Source organism: Gorilla gorilla, chromosome 8, assembly GCF_029281585.2.
Source record: "Gorilla gorilla gorilla isolate KB3781 chromosome 8, NHGRI_mGorGor1-v2.1_pri, whole genome shotgun sequence".
In the NCBI taxonomy this organism is placed as follows: domain Eukaryota; kingdom Metazoa; phylum Chordata; class Mammalia; order Primates; family Hominidae; genus Gorilla; species Gorilla gorilla.
The window spans coordinates 42,288,869-42,304,338 of NC_073232.2; the positions used below are offsets into that span (position 1 = coordinate 42,288,869).

The following is a 15,470-nucleotide window of genomic DNA, read 5'->3' on the forward strand; positions in this document are numbered from 1 at the left end:
TATGTTAATTCTATATCTGAATCTAGGGAGGTTTTTTAATTTTTTTTTTTTAAGAGATGAGGTTTCTGGCCAGGTGTGGTGGCTCACGCCTGTAATCCCAGCACTTTGGGAGGCCGAGGCGGGTGGATCATGAGGTCAGGAGATCAAGACCATCCTGGCTTAACATGGTGAAACCCTGTCTCTACCAAAAATACAAAAAATTAGCTGGTTGTTGTGGCGGGTGCTTGTAGTCCTAGCTACTTGGGAGGCTGGGGCAGGAGAATACAGTGAACCCAGGAGGCAGAGGTTACAGTGAGTCGAGATCGCACCACTGCACTCCAGCCTGGGCGACAGATGGAGACTCAGATGGAGTCTCAAAAAAAAAAAAAAGAGATGAGTGAGGTTTCCCTATGTTACCAAGGCTGGTCTTGAGCTCCTGGCCTCAAGCAGTCCTCCCACCTCAGCCTCTCAAAAAGCGCTAGGATTACAGGCATGAGCTGCCATGCCTGGCCAAGTCTTTTGTTTTTCCTTCCTTCCTTCCTTCCTTCCTTCCTTCCTTCCTTCCTTCCTTCCTTCCTTCCTTCTTCCTTTCTCTTTCTTTCTTTTTTAAAAAATAGTATTTAGTTTTCCAAACTAAGACCAAGAACTCTTGCTCTATATAATTATTTACTATTTCCTCCATTTAAGGTTATATAGTTTTTCTTTGAAAAAATTTTGTCATTATCAAGTTAAATTAATACATCTATATTTTATGTTCTTATTACTATTACAACTGGTGTCTCTTATTTTCTATCTGTGTAAAAGAATATACTATATATTTGTGGGTTTATCTTACATCTAACAAACTTGAATCAGCAGAATTATTTTCTATGATAATTTTAAATTTGTTTTCTATTACTTTTAAAAATATGTCATTTATAGGGGATTGATATTGTTATTCATTTTCTGTATTTTTACCTTTCTTTTATTCTTTAAAAGTTATTATCAGTATTGCCAATAGTATGTTAAATAGGAATGATGGTAGATAATGCTTTAGTCCTCTTTTTATAATAATAAGAAAAAAAGGTTCCTTGTTAAGTCTAATTATAGTACTTGGTTTTAGGTACCTATGATTTATATGAATAAAGATACTGAGTCATATTTTGAGATGGAACCAGAAATAAATATAAAATTTTATTCTAATGAGAAGATTTTATATATCATCAGTATTTTTCCTATTAGTATGATAATTTATCCACTTGTTATTATCATTCTTGCATTCCAGGGATGAATTGAATTTGATCATTAAAGAGGCAGTGTAGTTTAATGAAAAGGATCAGTGGTTTAGGTGTCTTGTCACTACCGTTCACTAGCTGTGTAATCTTAGAAAAGGCACCTAATTTCTCAGGTTTTCTTATTCAGAAACTGAGGGAATAGAGAGGATGAAAATTCTTTCCCACTCTTAAATAATTTTAAAAATTGTTAAGCACTATTTATGACAATGTTTCTATGGGAAAATACACTGAGTTCCAGCTTTGAATATTAGAAATAGATCTCCCTTTACTGCTAACAGGGCAGGTACAATTACTCCTCATTTTTTTCACTCTTCCAGTACCACGTATTAGGAGTAGGGACTCTAAGAAAGTTTTAGGAATATGAGTCTGGGAGTTTGCATGGAGAAATGGGAATGGTTTGAAAGAGAAAAGAATGTTGAGGAAATGGAGGACAGAGGAGGAGATTCGGATAGATACTAAGGCTTAAAGTGGGGTAGGGAAAGAGCTACTGGAAATACGTTTATTTCCCTTCCTTATTTGTACTCCCTGATTTCTTCCCTCTAACTCCCTCCATCTTTTCTCCTTTCCTTTCACCGTAATGGCATGCCTTCTTTTCTCTCCTTCCTCTTTTCCTACACAACAGTGAACCATTCTATGGAACTGGTCTGGGGAGATATCTGACTTTAGAAAGAAAACTTGATGGGATGGCTGTGGAATCAGAATAAGGGTTTAGTTTTTCTTTGGGGAAAGAGAGCAAGATTGGAGATTTCTGAGTGTCAGGAAAGAAGAAGTAATTTTTGTATATTTAAAGCTAAGATGGCCGGGCGCGGTGGCTCAGGCCTGTAATCCCAGCACTTTGGGAGGCTAAGGCGGGTGGATCACCTGAGGTCAGGAGTTCAAGACCAACCTGGCCAACATGGCAAAACCCCATCTTTACTTAAAAAACACAAAAATTAGCCAGGTGTGGTGGTGTGCACCTGTAGTCCCAGCTATTTTGAAGGCTGAGGCAGGAGAATTGCTTCAACTCGGGAGGCAGAGGTTGCAGTGAGCTGAGATCACCCCATTGCACTCCAGCCTGGTTGACAGAGCGAGACTCGGTCTCAAAAAAAAAAAGCTAAGATTAGGTAAAGGCATAAGACTGTTGTTAAGTGGTAAATCTTTGGTGCTCTGTATTGTTTAACGTATGTGTGGGGTCATTTTTAAGACAAAAATTTGCATTAACACTAATGTATAAACGCACATAGCGTCTGTTTTAGAAGTGTTAATCATAAAAGAGAATTTTTGAAAACTGATTTCTGTGATATTTAGGTTGCATGCAGTTTTTTCCAGGTGTTTATCTTTTGTCTTCAGTTTGGTAAAGGGAAGTACATAATCCATATGTATTGCAGTTTCACTAAAATAAATACATTTCCTATAAAGGAATAATATATCTCAGCATTAGAATGGAAGATATGGAAAGCTCAAATGAAACCACCCCAGCTGCCTACTCTTAGAACTGTTACTTGATTTGAAACAATCTGTTGCTATTTTTGCAAAAAGATGTCCCCCAAATTCCCCGATTGGATTGGGGACAGAAAGCACATACTGTTGCTCCTGAGTATATGCAAAAGTTCTGCAATTCAGATTCAGGAAATCATGTGCTCTTGTTAGGGAATATGGGAGGTTTAGCTTTTCCTTCGTTGGGAGGGGGTGAGGTTTTCTACTGAGGCAGTTTATAAAGTTACCTGCATTTCTCTGAATGTACTACAGATTTTGCAGATGTTGGTGTCCTTGAAGAACCACACGAGTTTGTATTTCATTTGTGTCATTACCTTTTACTTAACATACTTCCACAGGTGACACATTTCCTTAGGGGTATGACTATAAATGTGCAATTGTTAGCAGTCTTTTATCAGTCTTATGTGTTTTCACATGTTTTTTTCTGTCCCTAATTATGTCTGCTTTCATCAGATATGATAGTTATTCTGTCCATAATTTCTTCCATGCACATGTCTTTTAAGAAATCTTTACTTTAGAGTTCTACCTAGTTGCATCCCTCTTTATTCACCAGATTCTACCGTACTACATTTTTCAAATTTCCAAATATGAGGGCCTTCATTTTTCTCCCTTTCTTTCTACATTCATTCTTCAGTACCACTGCCAAGTTAAATCTCTATCTTTTTATTTGTCTCAACCACCTTTTCTCCATCATTCACTTCCTTTTTTCTGGACTCTCCATCTGAAGAACGGCTCATATATGGCAATAAAAAAGGTACAGACCAGACAGAGTAACATTGTTTTGAAATATGACTTCATAAGTTATCCTCATGTCCATGTAAGTTAGCACATTCATTGAGTAATGTCTATGCAGAGTCCTCTTGGGCCTTGTGCAAATTTAGCTTAAGTTTTATCTGTGTTAGTGTTTGGTATTTTTAGAAGTCATATTCCAAGATATCTGTCTTTCTGTGCATGGAAATATTTTCCCTCCTTTTCATTCCTGTTTTAAAATTTCATTCTTTTGCTTATTTGTAATGTTTTGTACTTTTCCCTGCATGATTAGGGTTGTTTGATTGTCTATTATTTCCCAAAGAAATGTTACTGTGACCATTTACTTTAATATGATGCATGATGTGTTTGTAGACTGATTTAAAATCATGATTTGTACAGTGTTTTTATATTCCTGTGAATTTTTCATTTGATATCAGTATAGTTTACATGTCATTTGGTTTTATAGATATAGAAATTAAATCTGAAAATATGAATGTACTTATTACAGCCATCCTCCCCAACACCCTACTGCTTATCCCCAGTCTAGCTACTTTAAAATTCTGTCAATTTTAAAACAAAATGTTTATAATCATTTATTAGAAGAGAATCAGACTTACCTTCTATCCTTGAACAAGTCACTTAATAACCTCAGTTTCTTTGTCTATAAAATGAGGAGATTGCACTTTATAGTATCTCCAGTGTCTCTTCAAATTCTAATATTCTATGATTCTTATATTTTTAGTTTTTGGGTTTTTTTTTTTTTTTTTTTTTTGTATTTTAAAAATACCTGTTTAGAGTGCTGTGGTACCCAGGTACCCACACAGTTTTGGACTTGTAAAAGCTGTAGCTTCAGTGCTCATAATATTTACCCTTTAGAAGATCATAAACATGTTATGGAGCCTATTTTTTTCCCCTAAAATATGTCTTTTGTTTCTATCTTTCAAGATGGATTTCTTTTTCTCTTTTCTTGCAGTCAGATCCAGTCATTATCTTAGTTTTTAATTATACGTAATTGTGGACTGCTTGAATTTTAAATGAGATGTTCTCTCCCAGAAGACTTAGAGTTGTTCAGACCTCTGTATACCTAAGGCCTCTTTTGAATTAATGTCTTTAGCCTTTCCTTAACCTTCTCCTCAACCATGGTGCTTCCATGTGTGTTTTCACTGTGTTGAAGCACGGCTCTAAGGAACCACACTTTTGGGTCCAGAGTGATTCTAGTTGCTATATATGAAATAACAGGACTGAGATTGATGTTGTTCTTTCTGGAGGCCAAGGGAAGGAAGATAAAACCTTTGAGTCATTCTTCAGCCAAGGATTTAGTTATTTTGGTTTATTCTCTTCTACATCAGTCGTAGATAGCACGGCTAACCCTTTAGAGATGAAGCAGTAGTGATCCTTTAGCCATGTTTTTCTTGTTGCTTATGTCATACTCACCTAGAGATGTAAAAGATTGTATATATTTGCATGACCTTAGGAGCACCTGGTACATTAGGCACCTGGTGCATTGTTGAAATGCTGGTATGGCCCTTAGTTCAGGATTACCTGCACAGTAGCTCCTTCATGCCATTCATTTTAGAGCAACTCAAAGCAAAGAAGCTTATTCTGTCATAGTCTGATGGGATATTGTCAGCCTGCATGTCAAATACTTTGTGATAGTTAAATAAGACTACAGGACTGTTACAAATTCTTGTCTGTTAGTCTGCATGCCATAGGCTGTCATGAAAATTAAACAGAGACTATAGGATTATTATCAGTTTTTGCCCTCTGGTTTGTAATGCAAGTTGGGCTCAAGTTTGTTTGTTTTTTTTCCCCATTGCTGTTTTACTGATTAGCCAGTAGAGTGAAATATTAAAGTTTGTGGATTACTTTTTATTTCTATATTTATCAGACCCCAGTATTAGACCAACGCTGAGCTAAACATTGAGAGAGCAAGACATTTTTTAGCATGAGTTCATCTAGTCCCCTCCATGTAAGCTGGTGGCAGGGGTCTTGGTACTGGTTTAGATGAGTGTGGAACAGGCTAATAGAATATTGTAAGCATGCATGCCCTAAACTTGAGCCTTTCTCTCTATTTATTCCATTGAAAGTAGGTTCAGCTGCAGCCCGGAAAGAAATCATAAGAAACAAAATTCGAGCAATTGGCAAGATGGCAAGAGTCTTCTCTGTTCTCAGGTAATGATATATTTTCTTGATTATTTGTTTTGCAGAAATTACGTTTATTGTACCTTGTTACAAGCATTGTCCCGCATCTAAAAGCAAAATGGGGCCGGGTATGGTGGCACACTCCTGTAATCTCAGCATTTTGGGATGCCAAGGCGGGCGGATCACCTGAGGTCAGAAGTTTGAGACCAGCCTGGCCAACATAGTGAATCCCCATCTCTACTAAATATACAAAAATTAGCCGGGCATGGTGGCATGCACCTGTAATCCCAGCTACTCGGGAAGCTGAGGCACAAGAATTGCTTGAACCCAGGAGGCAGAAGTTGCGGTGAGCCGAGATTGCGCCACTCCAGACTGGGCAACTGAGCAAGGCTCTGTCTAAAAAAAAAAAAAAAGAAAGAAAAAAAGCAACAAGCAACAGGGTATCATTCTTCCTATAAAGAAGTTACTTAGGCCTGGCCAGGCGTGGTGGCTCACGCCTGTAATCCCAGCGTTTTGGGAGGCCAAGGCAGGTGGATCACGAGGTCAAGAGATTGAGACCATCCTGGCCAACATGGTGAAACCCTGTCTCTACTAAAAATAGAAAAATTAACTGGATGTGGTGGTGCATGCCTGTAGTCCCAGCTACTTGGGAGGCTGAGGCAGGAGAATCACTTAAACTCGGGAGGTGGAGGTTGCAGTGATCTGAGATCATGCCACTGCACTCCAGCCTGGGTGACAGAGTGAGACTCTGTCTCAGAAAAAAAAAAAAAAAGGGTACTTAGGCCCTTAGGCTGGGTGCAGTGGCTCATGCCTGTAATCCCAACACTTTGGGAGGCCAAAGCGGGCGGATGCTTGAGCTCAGGAGTTCAAGACCAGGCTAGGAAACATGGCGAAACCCCATCTCTACAAAAAAGAATACAAAAATTAGCCGGGCCTGGTGGCATGCACCTGTGGTCCCAGCTACTCGGGAGGCTGAGATGGGAGGATCACCTGAGCCCCAGGAAGTTGTGAGTAGTGAGCTGTGATTGTGCCACTGCACTGCAGCCTGGGTGACGGAGTGAGACCTTGTCTCAAAAAGAAAAAGAAGTTTATATATTTGTATACTGAAGATGGGAACACAAGTCCCTTTGAAGCTAAGATTTTTGACTCTGGTGATTGTTATTGCTCATCTTTGGTATCTCTTTTCCGTTTGTGATAACACTAAATTCACACCTTGAAAATTAGAGCAGGATAAGAAGGAGGGGATACTTTTTAGAGTATTCTTGATGAACTTGTTCATCCATATAGGAAGTCCCTTGTGCTGGAGCCATAAATTGCCTTCCCTGGGGTTAATTCAGGAAGACCAGGTTTAAGGGTACAAATGAATAGGTCAGTCTTTAAAAATTTGTTTGCACAACTGACTACATCAGACATTTGAACTTCAGAGCATATGAAATACCATATTTTCTCAATAGTATGATGCCCCTTGATGAATCTTACCACATATTTAATAAAGCTTTTCAGGAAAAATAATATATGCCTCAATGGTAAGGCACACCCTCATACCTGAAACACTTAAAATATAGAAAAATTAATGTCTTGAAATTGAGGAAAATATGGTAATAGCAATGAATGTCATGAATTTTATATATGGCCTATATCTAGACCCTATGTCTTCTTTTAAATTAAGTACTTGTTGGAAGTATCTGATATTTGTTATATCTCTCTGCTATAGGGAGGAGAGTGAAAGTGTGCTGACACTCAAGGGCCTGACTCCCACAGGGATGTTGCCTAGTGGAGTGTTAGCTGGAGGACGGCAGACCCTGCAAAGTGGTAATGATGTTATGCAACTTGCTGTGCCTCAGATGGACTGGGGCACACCTCACTCTTTTGCTAACAATTCACATAATGCATGCAGGGAATTCCTTCTGTTTTTTAGTTCCTGTCTCAGCAGCTGACCTAGACAGGGTACTGTATTAGCTAGTGTCTCATTAATACCTGATCAGGGCAGAAAACTGATAGAATGGGTATTCCTTTCAATTGAAAATAATGGTCAGTTCCTCAGCTTTTCATGAAATGATATGGAAGCAGCTCATATCATAATGTCTGAAATATTTATTTATTCATTTGTCTAATTCACCCTTTTATTTTAAAAGCCCCAGTTTCAGAATGTGAATCAGGGATATTCCTGTTACTAAAATGGAAATGTAATTCCAAGTTTCTTTTTTAACTTTTTAAATTTATGTCATTGTATTGGACTATGCTTATATTTAAAACTACTTAATTTAGAGTTAACTACCTGCTTAGGCCCCAGAACATTACTTATGCCCTTCAGTTACCAAAAGATTTGTGCAAGGTTTTGTACCCTGGTAAATGATACCAAAGTTTGTTTTCTGTGGTGTTTGTCAAATGTTCTATGTATAATTAACTGTCTGTAACATGCTGTTTCCTTCCTCTGCAGATGTAGCTGCTTTCCTAAATCTGTCTGTCTTTCTTTAGGTTAGCTGTATGTCTGTAAAAGTATGTTCAATTAAATTACTCCATCAGACACTTGTTTGTCTTTCAATGTAGAAGCAGCTTTGTAGCACCTTGTTTTGAGGTTTGCTGCATTTGTTGCTGCACTTTGTGCATTCTGAACATGAATGTAACATTAGATATTAAGTCATTGTTATAAGGGGTTGAATTTAAATCCTGTAAGTCAAAATTGAAAGGGTGTTATTAAGTGTGCCTTTATTTTGCATGAAAATAAAAAGAATTATACGTAAAGCATTCCTGTAATCTGGCTCATTGAATATTTTATACTTAAAAAACTTTTTTTTGGCGTAAATATTTGTGTAAATACTGGGTTAACTTTTTAAAAGCCCATTACAGATTAAATAGAAGAGAGTGATGTGAGTATTAGTGACCGTACACAGTAATTCAGTCTAGATTTCTTTTCCTATGGTTGGAAAGCAAAAATACATGATGTGGAAAAGCCTGAATTTCTTGTAGTCACTTTTGACAGCCCTCTAAGGGTCATTGTCTATTAAAATAGCAACAGATCTGATGTTTTCCTTAGTCATAATTAAGTTTCTTTTTGGTGTTGTAATTAGTGACTTTTTTAGAGAGAAAAAATAGGCAATTTTAACGTTTTGAATGAATTTACATTAGACTTCACAATTTCATTTCACTTGGTTCCATAATAAGTGCTCTTTCTTTTTTTTTTTCTTTTCTCTCTTCTCTTTCTCTTTCTTTCTTTCTTTCTGTCTTTCTTTCTCTCTCTCTCTCTCTCTCTGTTTCTCTCTCTCTCTCTCTTTCTCTCTCTCTCTCTGTCTCTCTCTTTTTTTTGTGCATGTGTACGTGTGTGTGTGTGAGAGAGAGAGACAGGGTCTGGTTTCTTGCTGTGTCACCCAGGCTGGAGTGCAATGCAGCCTCAACCTCCTGGGCTCAAGCAGTCCTCCATTTCAGCCACCCAAGTAGCTAAGACCATAGGCACATGCCACCACAGCCAGCTAATTTTTTTTATTTTTTTTATTTTTTATTTTTTTATATTTTTGTATTGCGCAGGCTGGTCTCAAACTCCTGGGCTCAAGCAATCTTCTGACCTCAGCCTCCCAAAGTGCTGGGATTATAGGCATGAGCCACTATGCCTGGCCAATGATTGCTTTTCAATAAAAAAAAATTTTTTTCCTGTAAGCAATTTTTACTTGTAGCCTATACATGTTCTATTTTAAATGTCATTGTATTGTTCACTACCACCACTGGTATATCTGAAAAGTACACTGTGTTTTGAAATTATAAATTTTCATTCTGAATGAGGTTTCTTTTTTTGATTTTCTTTAAAAAAAAAATCTGCTTTGATTTGCTTTACATTCCTTGCCCTCCATTTTTCATATTATATTGTAAACATTAGAAAAATGAACTAAAAAGAATTTCATGAATGTACATTAAAACAAGATCTTAAACATTTGATAAAACTAGTAAAAATGTTAATAGAAAAGGATGAACTTTAATAGCTTCAAAAATATTATACTCTTCTTTGTTCAGAAAAGAAAAATAAAACCAAAAGGGTATCATAATTAAATAAATCTACAGTATAGTCATCTCTCAGTTATCCTTGGATATAACATTACTTTTATATTGTATCCGCAGCAAACCTTGCTTTCAGATTTCACGATTAGCCCCTGCTCATTACATGCTTTGTTGACTTCTGTTTATTCTTAATTTGTACACGGCTTGAAGCTCATTCCTTCAACTTTGAAACCACCCTCAACTGCAGGGGAGGTTTGAAAGACAGCAGCTTTGGTGGAGGGACTCTATTCTCAGCATGGACTAAGTTACTGGAAGGAATTGAGTTTAAGGTGTCTAATTTGGGACCCCTTAAACTAGATAGCTTCTAGTTTTGCTAGCTCTTGATAGTGTGGTTTTGGCATTTGGTTAAAATTATTTTCCTAGCATAAGATAAATCCACTTTGAAACAAATAACAAAAGTCATACAAAAGCTTCATGTTTGTGATTATTTTTTAAAAAGTTATCCTACATTTTAAATTTTAGTAGATATGTTCCCTGATGTTAGTGTGTATAACTGAGAGTTAGGTATTGCAAAAGGAAAAAATTTTAATTCTAAGACCTCGTGCCTATTTGTCAGAAAATAAAAATTGTTGTTTCAAGAACTTTAAAAGTTAATTTACGTGATGTTTCTTGAGTGTTTTTACAAACTGCACAACTCTATTGGAGGTGGATTTTCTGTTCATCTTTATTTTATGTATGTTTTCTTTCTGGGAAATTTGATTGGGAGCTAGCACTGTAATGCTACCCTCACCAGGATCTATATGGGAAATATATGTGGCCAATTCTATGTTAGTAATACCAAATTCCTCTTGGTCATTTATCTTGCGTAGTACTGAGGAACACAGTTTGAGATAGCACTATGCTCAAACTTATTAAGGCCATGACAAGATGCCCTATATAACTGAAAACAAATAGAGGAGAAATAGTGCCTGTCAGATAGAGTGTTGCAATTAGCAATCTGGGCTCAAGTGATCTTCCTGCTTCAGCTTCCCGAGTAGCTGGGATTACATATGCACACCACCATGCCCGGCTAATTTTTTAAACTTTTTTTGGGGGGAGATGAGGTCTCTCTATGTGTTGCCCAGGCTGGGCTCAAACACTCAAGGGATCCTCCCACCTCAGCCATCCGAGAGTGCTGGGGTTATAGGCATGATCTTCCATATCCTGCCCGATTTGTAATGTAGTTTAACAGTTAAGGAAAATTAACTCTTCCTTTATTCAGTGTTCGTCCTAATTCTTTTGGGTCCCCAATTCACTTTACTGTCTGGTTAAGATCAACATTTTCTAACTTAGTACACTTTAATACCTTAGATTCATCAGTTTCTTTTACATTAATAATTGCTTTGGATAAAATTATTTCTAAATCATGTTAATTGCTAAAAGATCACTTCAGGAATAATAATTCTAATTGGCCTTATTGCAGAAGAAGCAAAATAGAAGAGACAAGGGCATTACTTTTACAAATATTCTGAGTAATAAGGGGAATGGACAATATTGTAAACCAGTATTGTTGTGTGCTATCTTGGGTCCTGGTCCTCAGTGTGAGCTCTTTATACAGTTCAAACCCAGAAATGAGCGAAAAAAAGAATCTTTGACTATAAAATGTTTGACTAATTATGGTGAAATTCTCCAAATGGACCAGTGACACACTATACCAATAATGTATTTCTTATTTATAATATGACCTATGTGTCTATATCATGAAATAATTAGAATTTATGCCTGTAAGACCTCACTTCTCTTCCTTAATGTCTCTTTAATTGGTAGATGAGTTTGAAAAGATGCTCAGTAGTCTTTTTCTGAGGCAAATTTGAGTTCATGATAAACTCTGTCAGTATAAATGGAATTTTTTAAGGCTATAGATGTTAATATCTGTAGGTATTTGGAACATCAGTACTAGAATAGAAAGGAAGTTACTGGTAGACAGGAGAAGTCCTTTCAGGTCCCCCACAAAGAACAGAGCCACAGAACTGTTCTACTTATAGTAATTCATCAAGTTTACTGCCCTTAAATTTCACTGTAGTCATATCAGTTCTTGCAGCTTATGTTTTGCCTTATAAATTAGAAGTAACAGGTAAAGCACTGCTGACCCCTTCTAGTTTATGTCTTAGGGAACCAACTGGTAATGAGTATTATTCTCACTGACATGAAAGAAAAGACTTTTCTGTTTGCTTTTCTGCTACAATTCTATTATAATTTTACCCTAGAGCATTTTCCTGTGATTGTGATGGATGTGATATAATAAACATAATGGAAAATTCTAAGGCCATCAAATTACTGATTCAAGATGGGTAATTAATACTGGAGTGCATTTGCATGGGTGCTGAGGTGTCTGTGTTTACAGTAGGTTTATGTGTTCTGTGCTCTGAGTGATGTTGTCATAGTGCTGTGTGTAAACTGTGCTGTGTCAGGAATTGGGGGTTTGGATGGGGCTCTCTAATTTGGGTACTATTTATGTTAAATTGTAAATGATGATGTAGTATGGGATACTGTGATATTTTAAGTGATCATTGCCTTTTCTGCTGTACAATATGACCCTTCTCATCTCTCTCATTCATTTTGCATGCCTCTGCTCACTTCTGTACAGCCACAGTTGAGGCTATTGAGGCTGAAAAAGGTATGATCAGAGTCCTTGTGCTGGGCAGAGATCTGTGGTGTGTGGGTGGGCATCAGAGAATGTCCTGTGGGTGTGTTTTACTCCTAGCTTTTACAGCCCAAGATGAATCAGACTCACTGATTCATCAAGTGTAGAAGCCTTGCAGCCTTCTTTTTTTAATTTTTCATTTTTAAATCAGAAGGGCTGATGTCTATGGTGACAGTCTTTTTCTTTTTTCCAATGTAATATGCAATCAGAAAATAATGTTTCTGATTTCTTTAGAGTATAGCATGTTATGCTATACAGTATAGCTTTATAAAGTTGCCTGTTTTAATGGAAATTGCCAAACTGACCTGCAAATAGAGATCTGTTCCATATTTTGCATGATTCTATGCTACTCAGATTTTTTTTCCCTAAGTGAAACCTCCTCTAGGTATAGGTGTGAGTTTGTTTTTACTCATATCCAGTAGTGTGCCTGACTGAGAATACAGGAACTGTCACTATAATGATTTTCTTTTTTCTTTTTTGGCTGCAGTTTGGGCTATAGTTTATGGATAAGATTATGTTCATATATATATGTGTTGGCTTGGTATTTCACATTCCTCAGTGTTTGTAGCCCCAGCCATTTGTTTGGTTCATGTGCCAGACTAAGTCCTAAGGATTGCAGATATTAAGCAACCAGATTATAACTAGTGGTTTGAAAATATTTCCTGTGAACATTTTAATAATGGAGGATGCATCATTCTAGATGAAGTGAATGAGAAACCATACAATTGGTGGAGAATTGCGATTTATTTTTATTTGAGTTTCCAAAGACTGTGCAGTATGGCCAATGAATTAAGGAGAACATCTTCTAAATTATGAGATTATAAATACTTTTTTGCTATCAGCCATACACAGATCTAACTCTTGGAGGCACTTCCCACCTTTTTAATGTTATATTGGTGGCGATGGGCTGACCTTGACCTCCAAGATAGTTCTGATCTACTGTATTTTAACCTTTCTTTAACTCTTTCTCCTCCCAAGCTCTTGGTACAGATTTGTATATTGAGGATTAACCTTGTTTAGCCTCCTCACTTGCCCCTACTCTCATTGCTGCCTTACTGTGATAGTCACTGGTGATCTTAGGGACTGATATAGGAGATAATTGGTATAGTAGAAGTCAGACTGAGACCCTGAGACCCTGAGACCATTGCCTGGAGGTTGATTTTGGGGGCAGGAGAGGGTTAACATTTTTTTGTATTTTTATTTTTTGGAAGGCTTTGCTAACACTTGTCACCTATAAAGCTATGATGTTTATATTTCGGTTTAAACATTTCACATTTTAAGGGAAGACTGAAATGAGGATAGGATTCAGTTAAAGTAAGATTTATGTGTTGCTACTTACAGCTACTAATTTCTTTCTTCTTAAAAATCATTAATTATGTTTTTGAAATCTCAGAAATGTTTTTCAATTACTGACTTATCAAATTTGCATTTTATTAAGCAATACGAGGATTCTCTCCACCACATAGAATCTGCAGTTTTGAAGAGGCAAAGGGTTTGGATAGGATCAATGAGAGAATGCCACCTCGGAAAGATGCTGTACAGCAAGATGGTTTCAATTCTCTGAACACCGCACATGCCACTGAGAACCACGGGACGGGCAACCATACTGCCCAGTGACCCACGACTTCCCAGGGACTCTCACATCTCGGGCCCCAAATGGACAGATCACCCGAGGAGCTGGAGGGGTCGGCCAAGCTGACTGTAAATTTCACAGTCTCTCTGAAGAAACCATTGTGCTTCTGAGACCCTAGCCCCCTTCCTGGATGGAGGCTTGAGGGCCCTGGGACATGTGCTATCTGATAAGATTGGGTCATCGCTGCCAAGGTGGAGAGCAGTGAGCAAGGGGCTTGGGGCAATTTCCAGTGGAGGGCATCCACACCTCCATTTTATGCTTGTGGTTCACACATTTAAGTTTACAAATCAGATTTCTTTTCCCCTTCAGTAGAATTAGATTTTGTTTTTCAATCATGATTTCAAATGCAATCCTAAGAGCTAATGTGGACTTTTCTTTTTCCATGAAATGTCTTTAAAGGATGAATTAGCATGGTCTTAAAATACATTTCTGAGGTTACTAGCTGTATTTTGAATTGTGAGCAAAATGCCGAGAAACCCAGTTGGCATTTATACAAAATGTTGACCTCAGGTCTATAGTTCTTAAATGTGGCTAATTCTGTAACATAGTCTTGGTATTTTTTAATTATGAATGCATATCCTATTTCCAGGCAGGCTCTCTTACTTGAACACAAATCCAAAAACTAATTTAGAGTCTTTTTTGCCCAGATCTTTTAAGACTTACACCCCAGAGATTTAAGAAGAAAACCTCTAAATTTCAAAATTATGAAGAATTACAGAATTACTCATTTAAGGTACTTTAAAAGAAGTTTGTACATTGTCAAAGTAAATTTTAATTCAAATCATGTCTGTAAAACTTGACGTATTTTGTGTATGCATGTTTTCATTTTGCAAATATTTAATATATAGACCTATGATGTACAGGTACGACATGTATAGGTTACCTAGATGTTATGAGAAATTTTAGTTTATTGTGAGTACTCAAGTTGCTTAAAGAGCCACCAGGGTGATTTGCTGCTGGCTTTCTATCATTTTTATGTTTTAATGCAAAGGAAATTTTAAAATGTTCTGGAAGTGTTTTTGATTAAGCAATGCAGCCTAGAAGCAATGGTTCTGTTCAATCATTCAGATGTTAGTGGAAGCATAAAAGTCAAGACTGCATGTTGAAACCTTTCTTTTGATAGTTACTGAACTGCTTGGTTAAACTAAATGGAACCATGTGCTAATTTTTCACAATTATTGACCTGTATTGATTGCCACTGTAGTTTGGTATTTCCCTTTACTTTGGTGGCCTGCTTCCCTCATGCCCTGGAATACAACTCAGAGCTCCAGGCAGCGGAACCATCTATTGTTTTGTTTGCCAGAAAGTGCACCCTGTATGGTCTCCTGTCTAAGTTGGAAATATTATGCATGTGCAGGACTATTCGAGTATTTTATAAACAGTAGCACACAATAAATTCCATGCATGGGCCGCTGCTCCTATCTCTGTGTTGGGTTTTATTTGGAAGATGCAATCTGATTTGTCCTTTTGATGCAAATCAGAAAATCCTGTTACTAGAGCTGGGATGTCCTCCGGAGATTATCTCGTGGATAGTTCATGGTAA

General features: G+C 37.2%; 1 protein-coding gene across 10 annotated transcripts in view; it reads left to right on the top strand.

Moving 5' to 3' along the window:
• Positions 1 to 15,348, top strand: part of PPP3CB (protein phosphatase 3 catalytic subunit beta) — a 58,745-nt gene extending 43,397 nt beyond the window's left edge. For 2 of the 10 annotated variants that reach the window (XM_019034977.3, XM_063709725.1), the window contains exons 11-14: positions 5,567 to 5,651; positions 7,336 to 7,433; positions 12,238 to 12,267; positions 13,733 to 15,348. In XM_019034977.3, coding sequence (XP_018890522.1) covers positions 5,567 to 5,651; positions 7,336 to 7,433; positions 12,238 to 12,267; positions 13,733 to 13,911 — 392 coding nt within the window. In that variant the 3' untranslated portion in view covers positions 13,912 to 15,348. Of the gene's footprint in view, positions 1 to 3,456; positions 3,484 to 5,566; positions 5,652 to 7,335; positions 7,434 to 12,237; positions 12,268 to 13,732 lie in introns of all 10 variants that reach the window. The other 8 variants (XM_019034978.3, XM_063709726.1, XM_019034980.3 and 5 more) reach the window with 5 other exon arrangements.
• Positions 15,349 to 15,470: the final 122 nt, after the last annotated feature.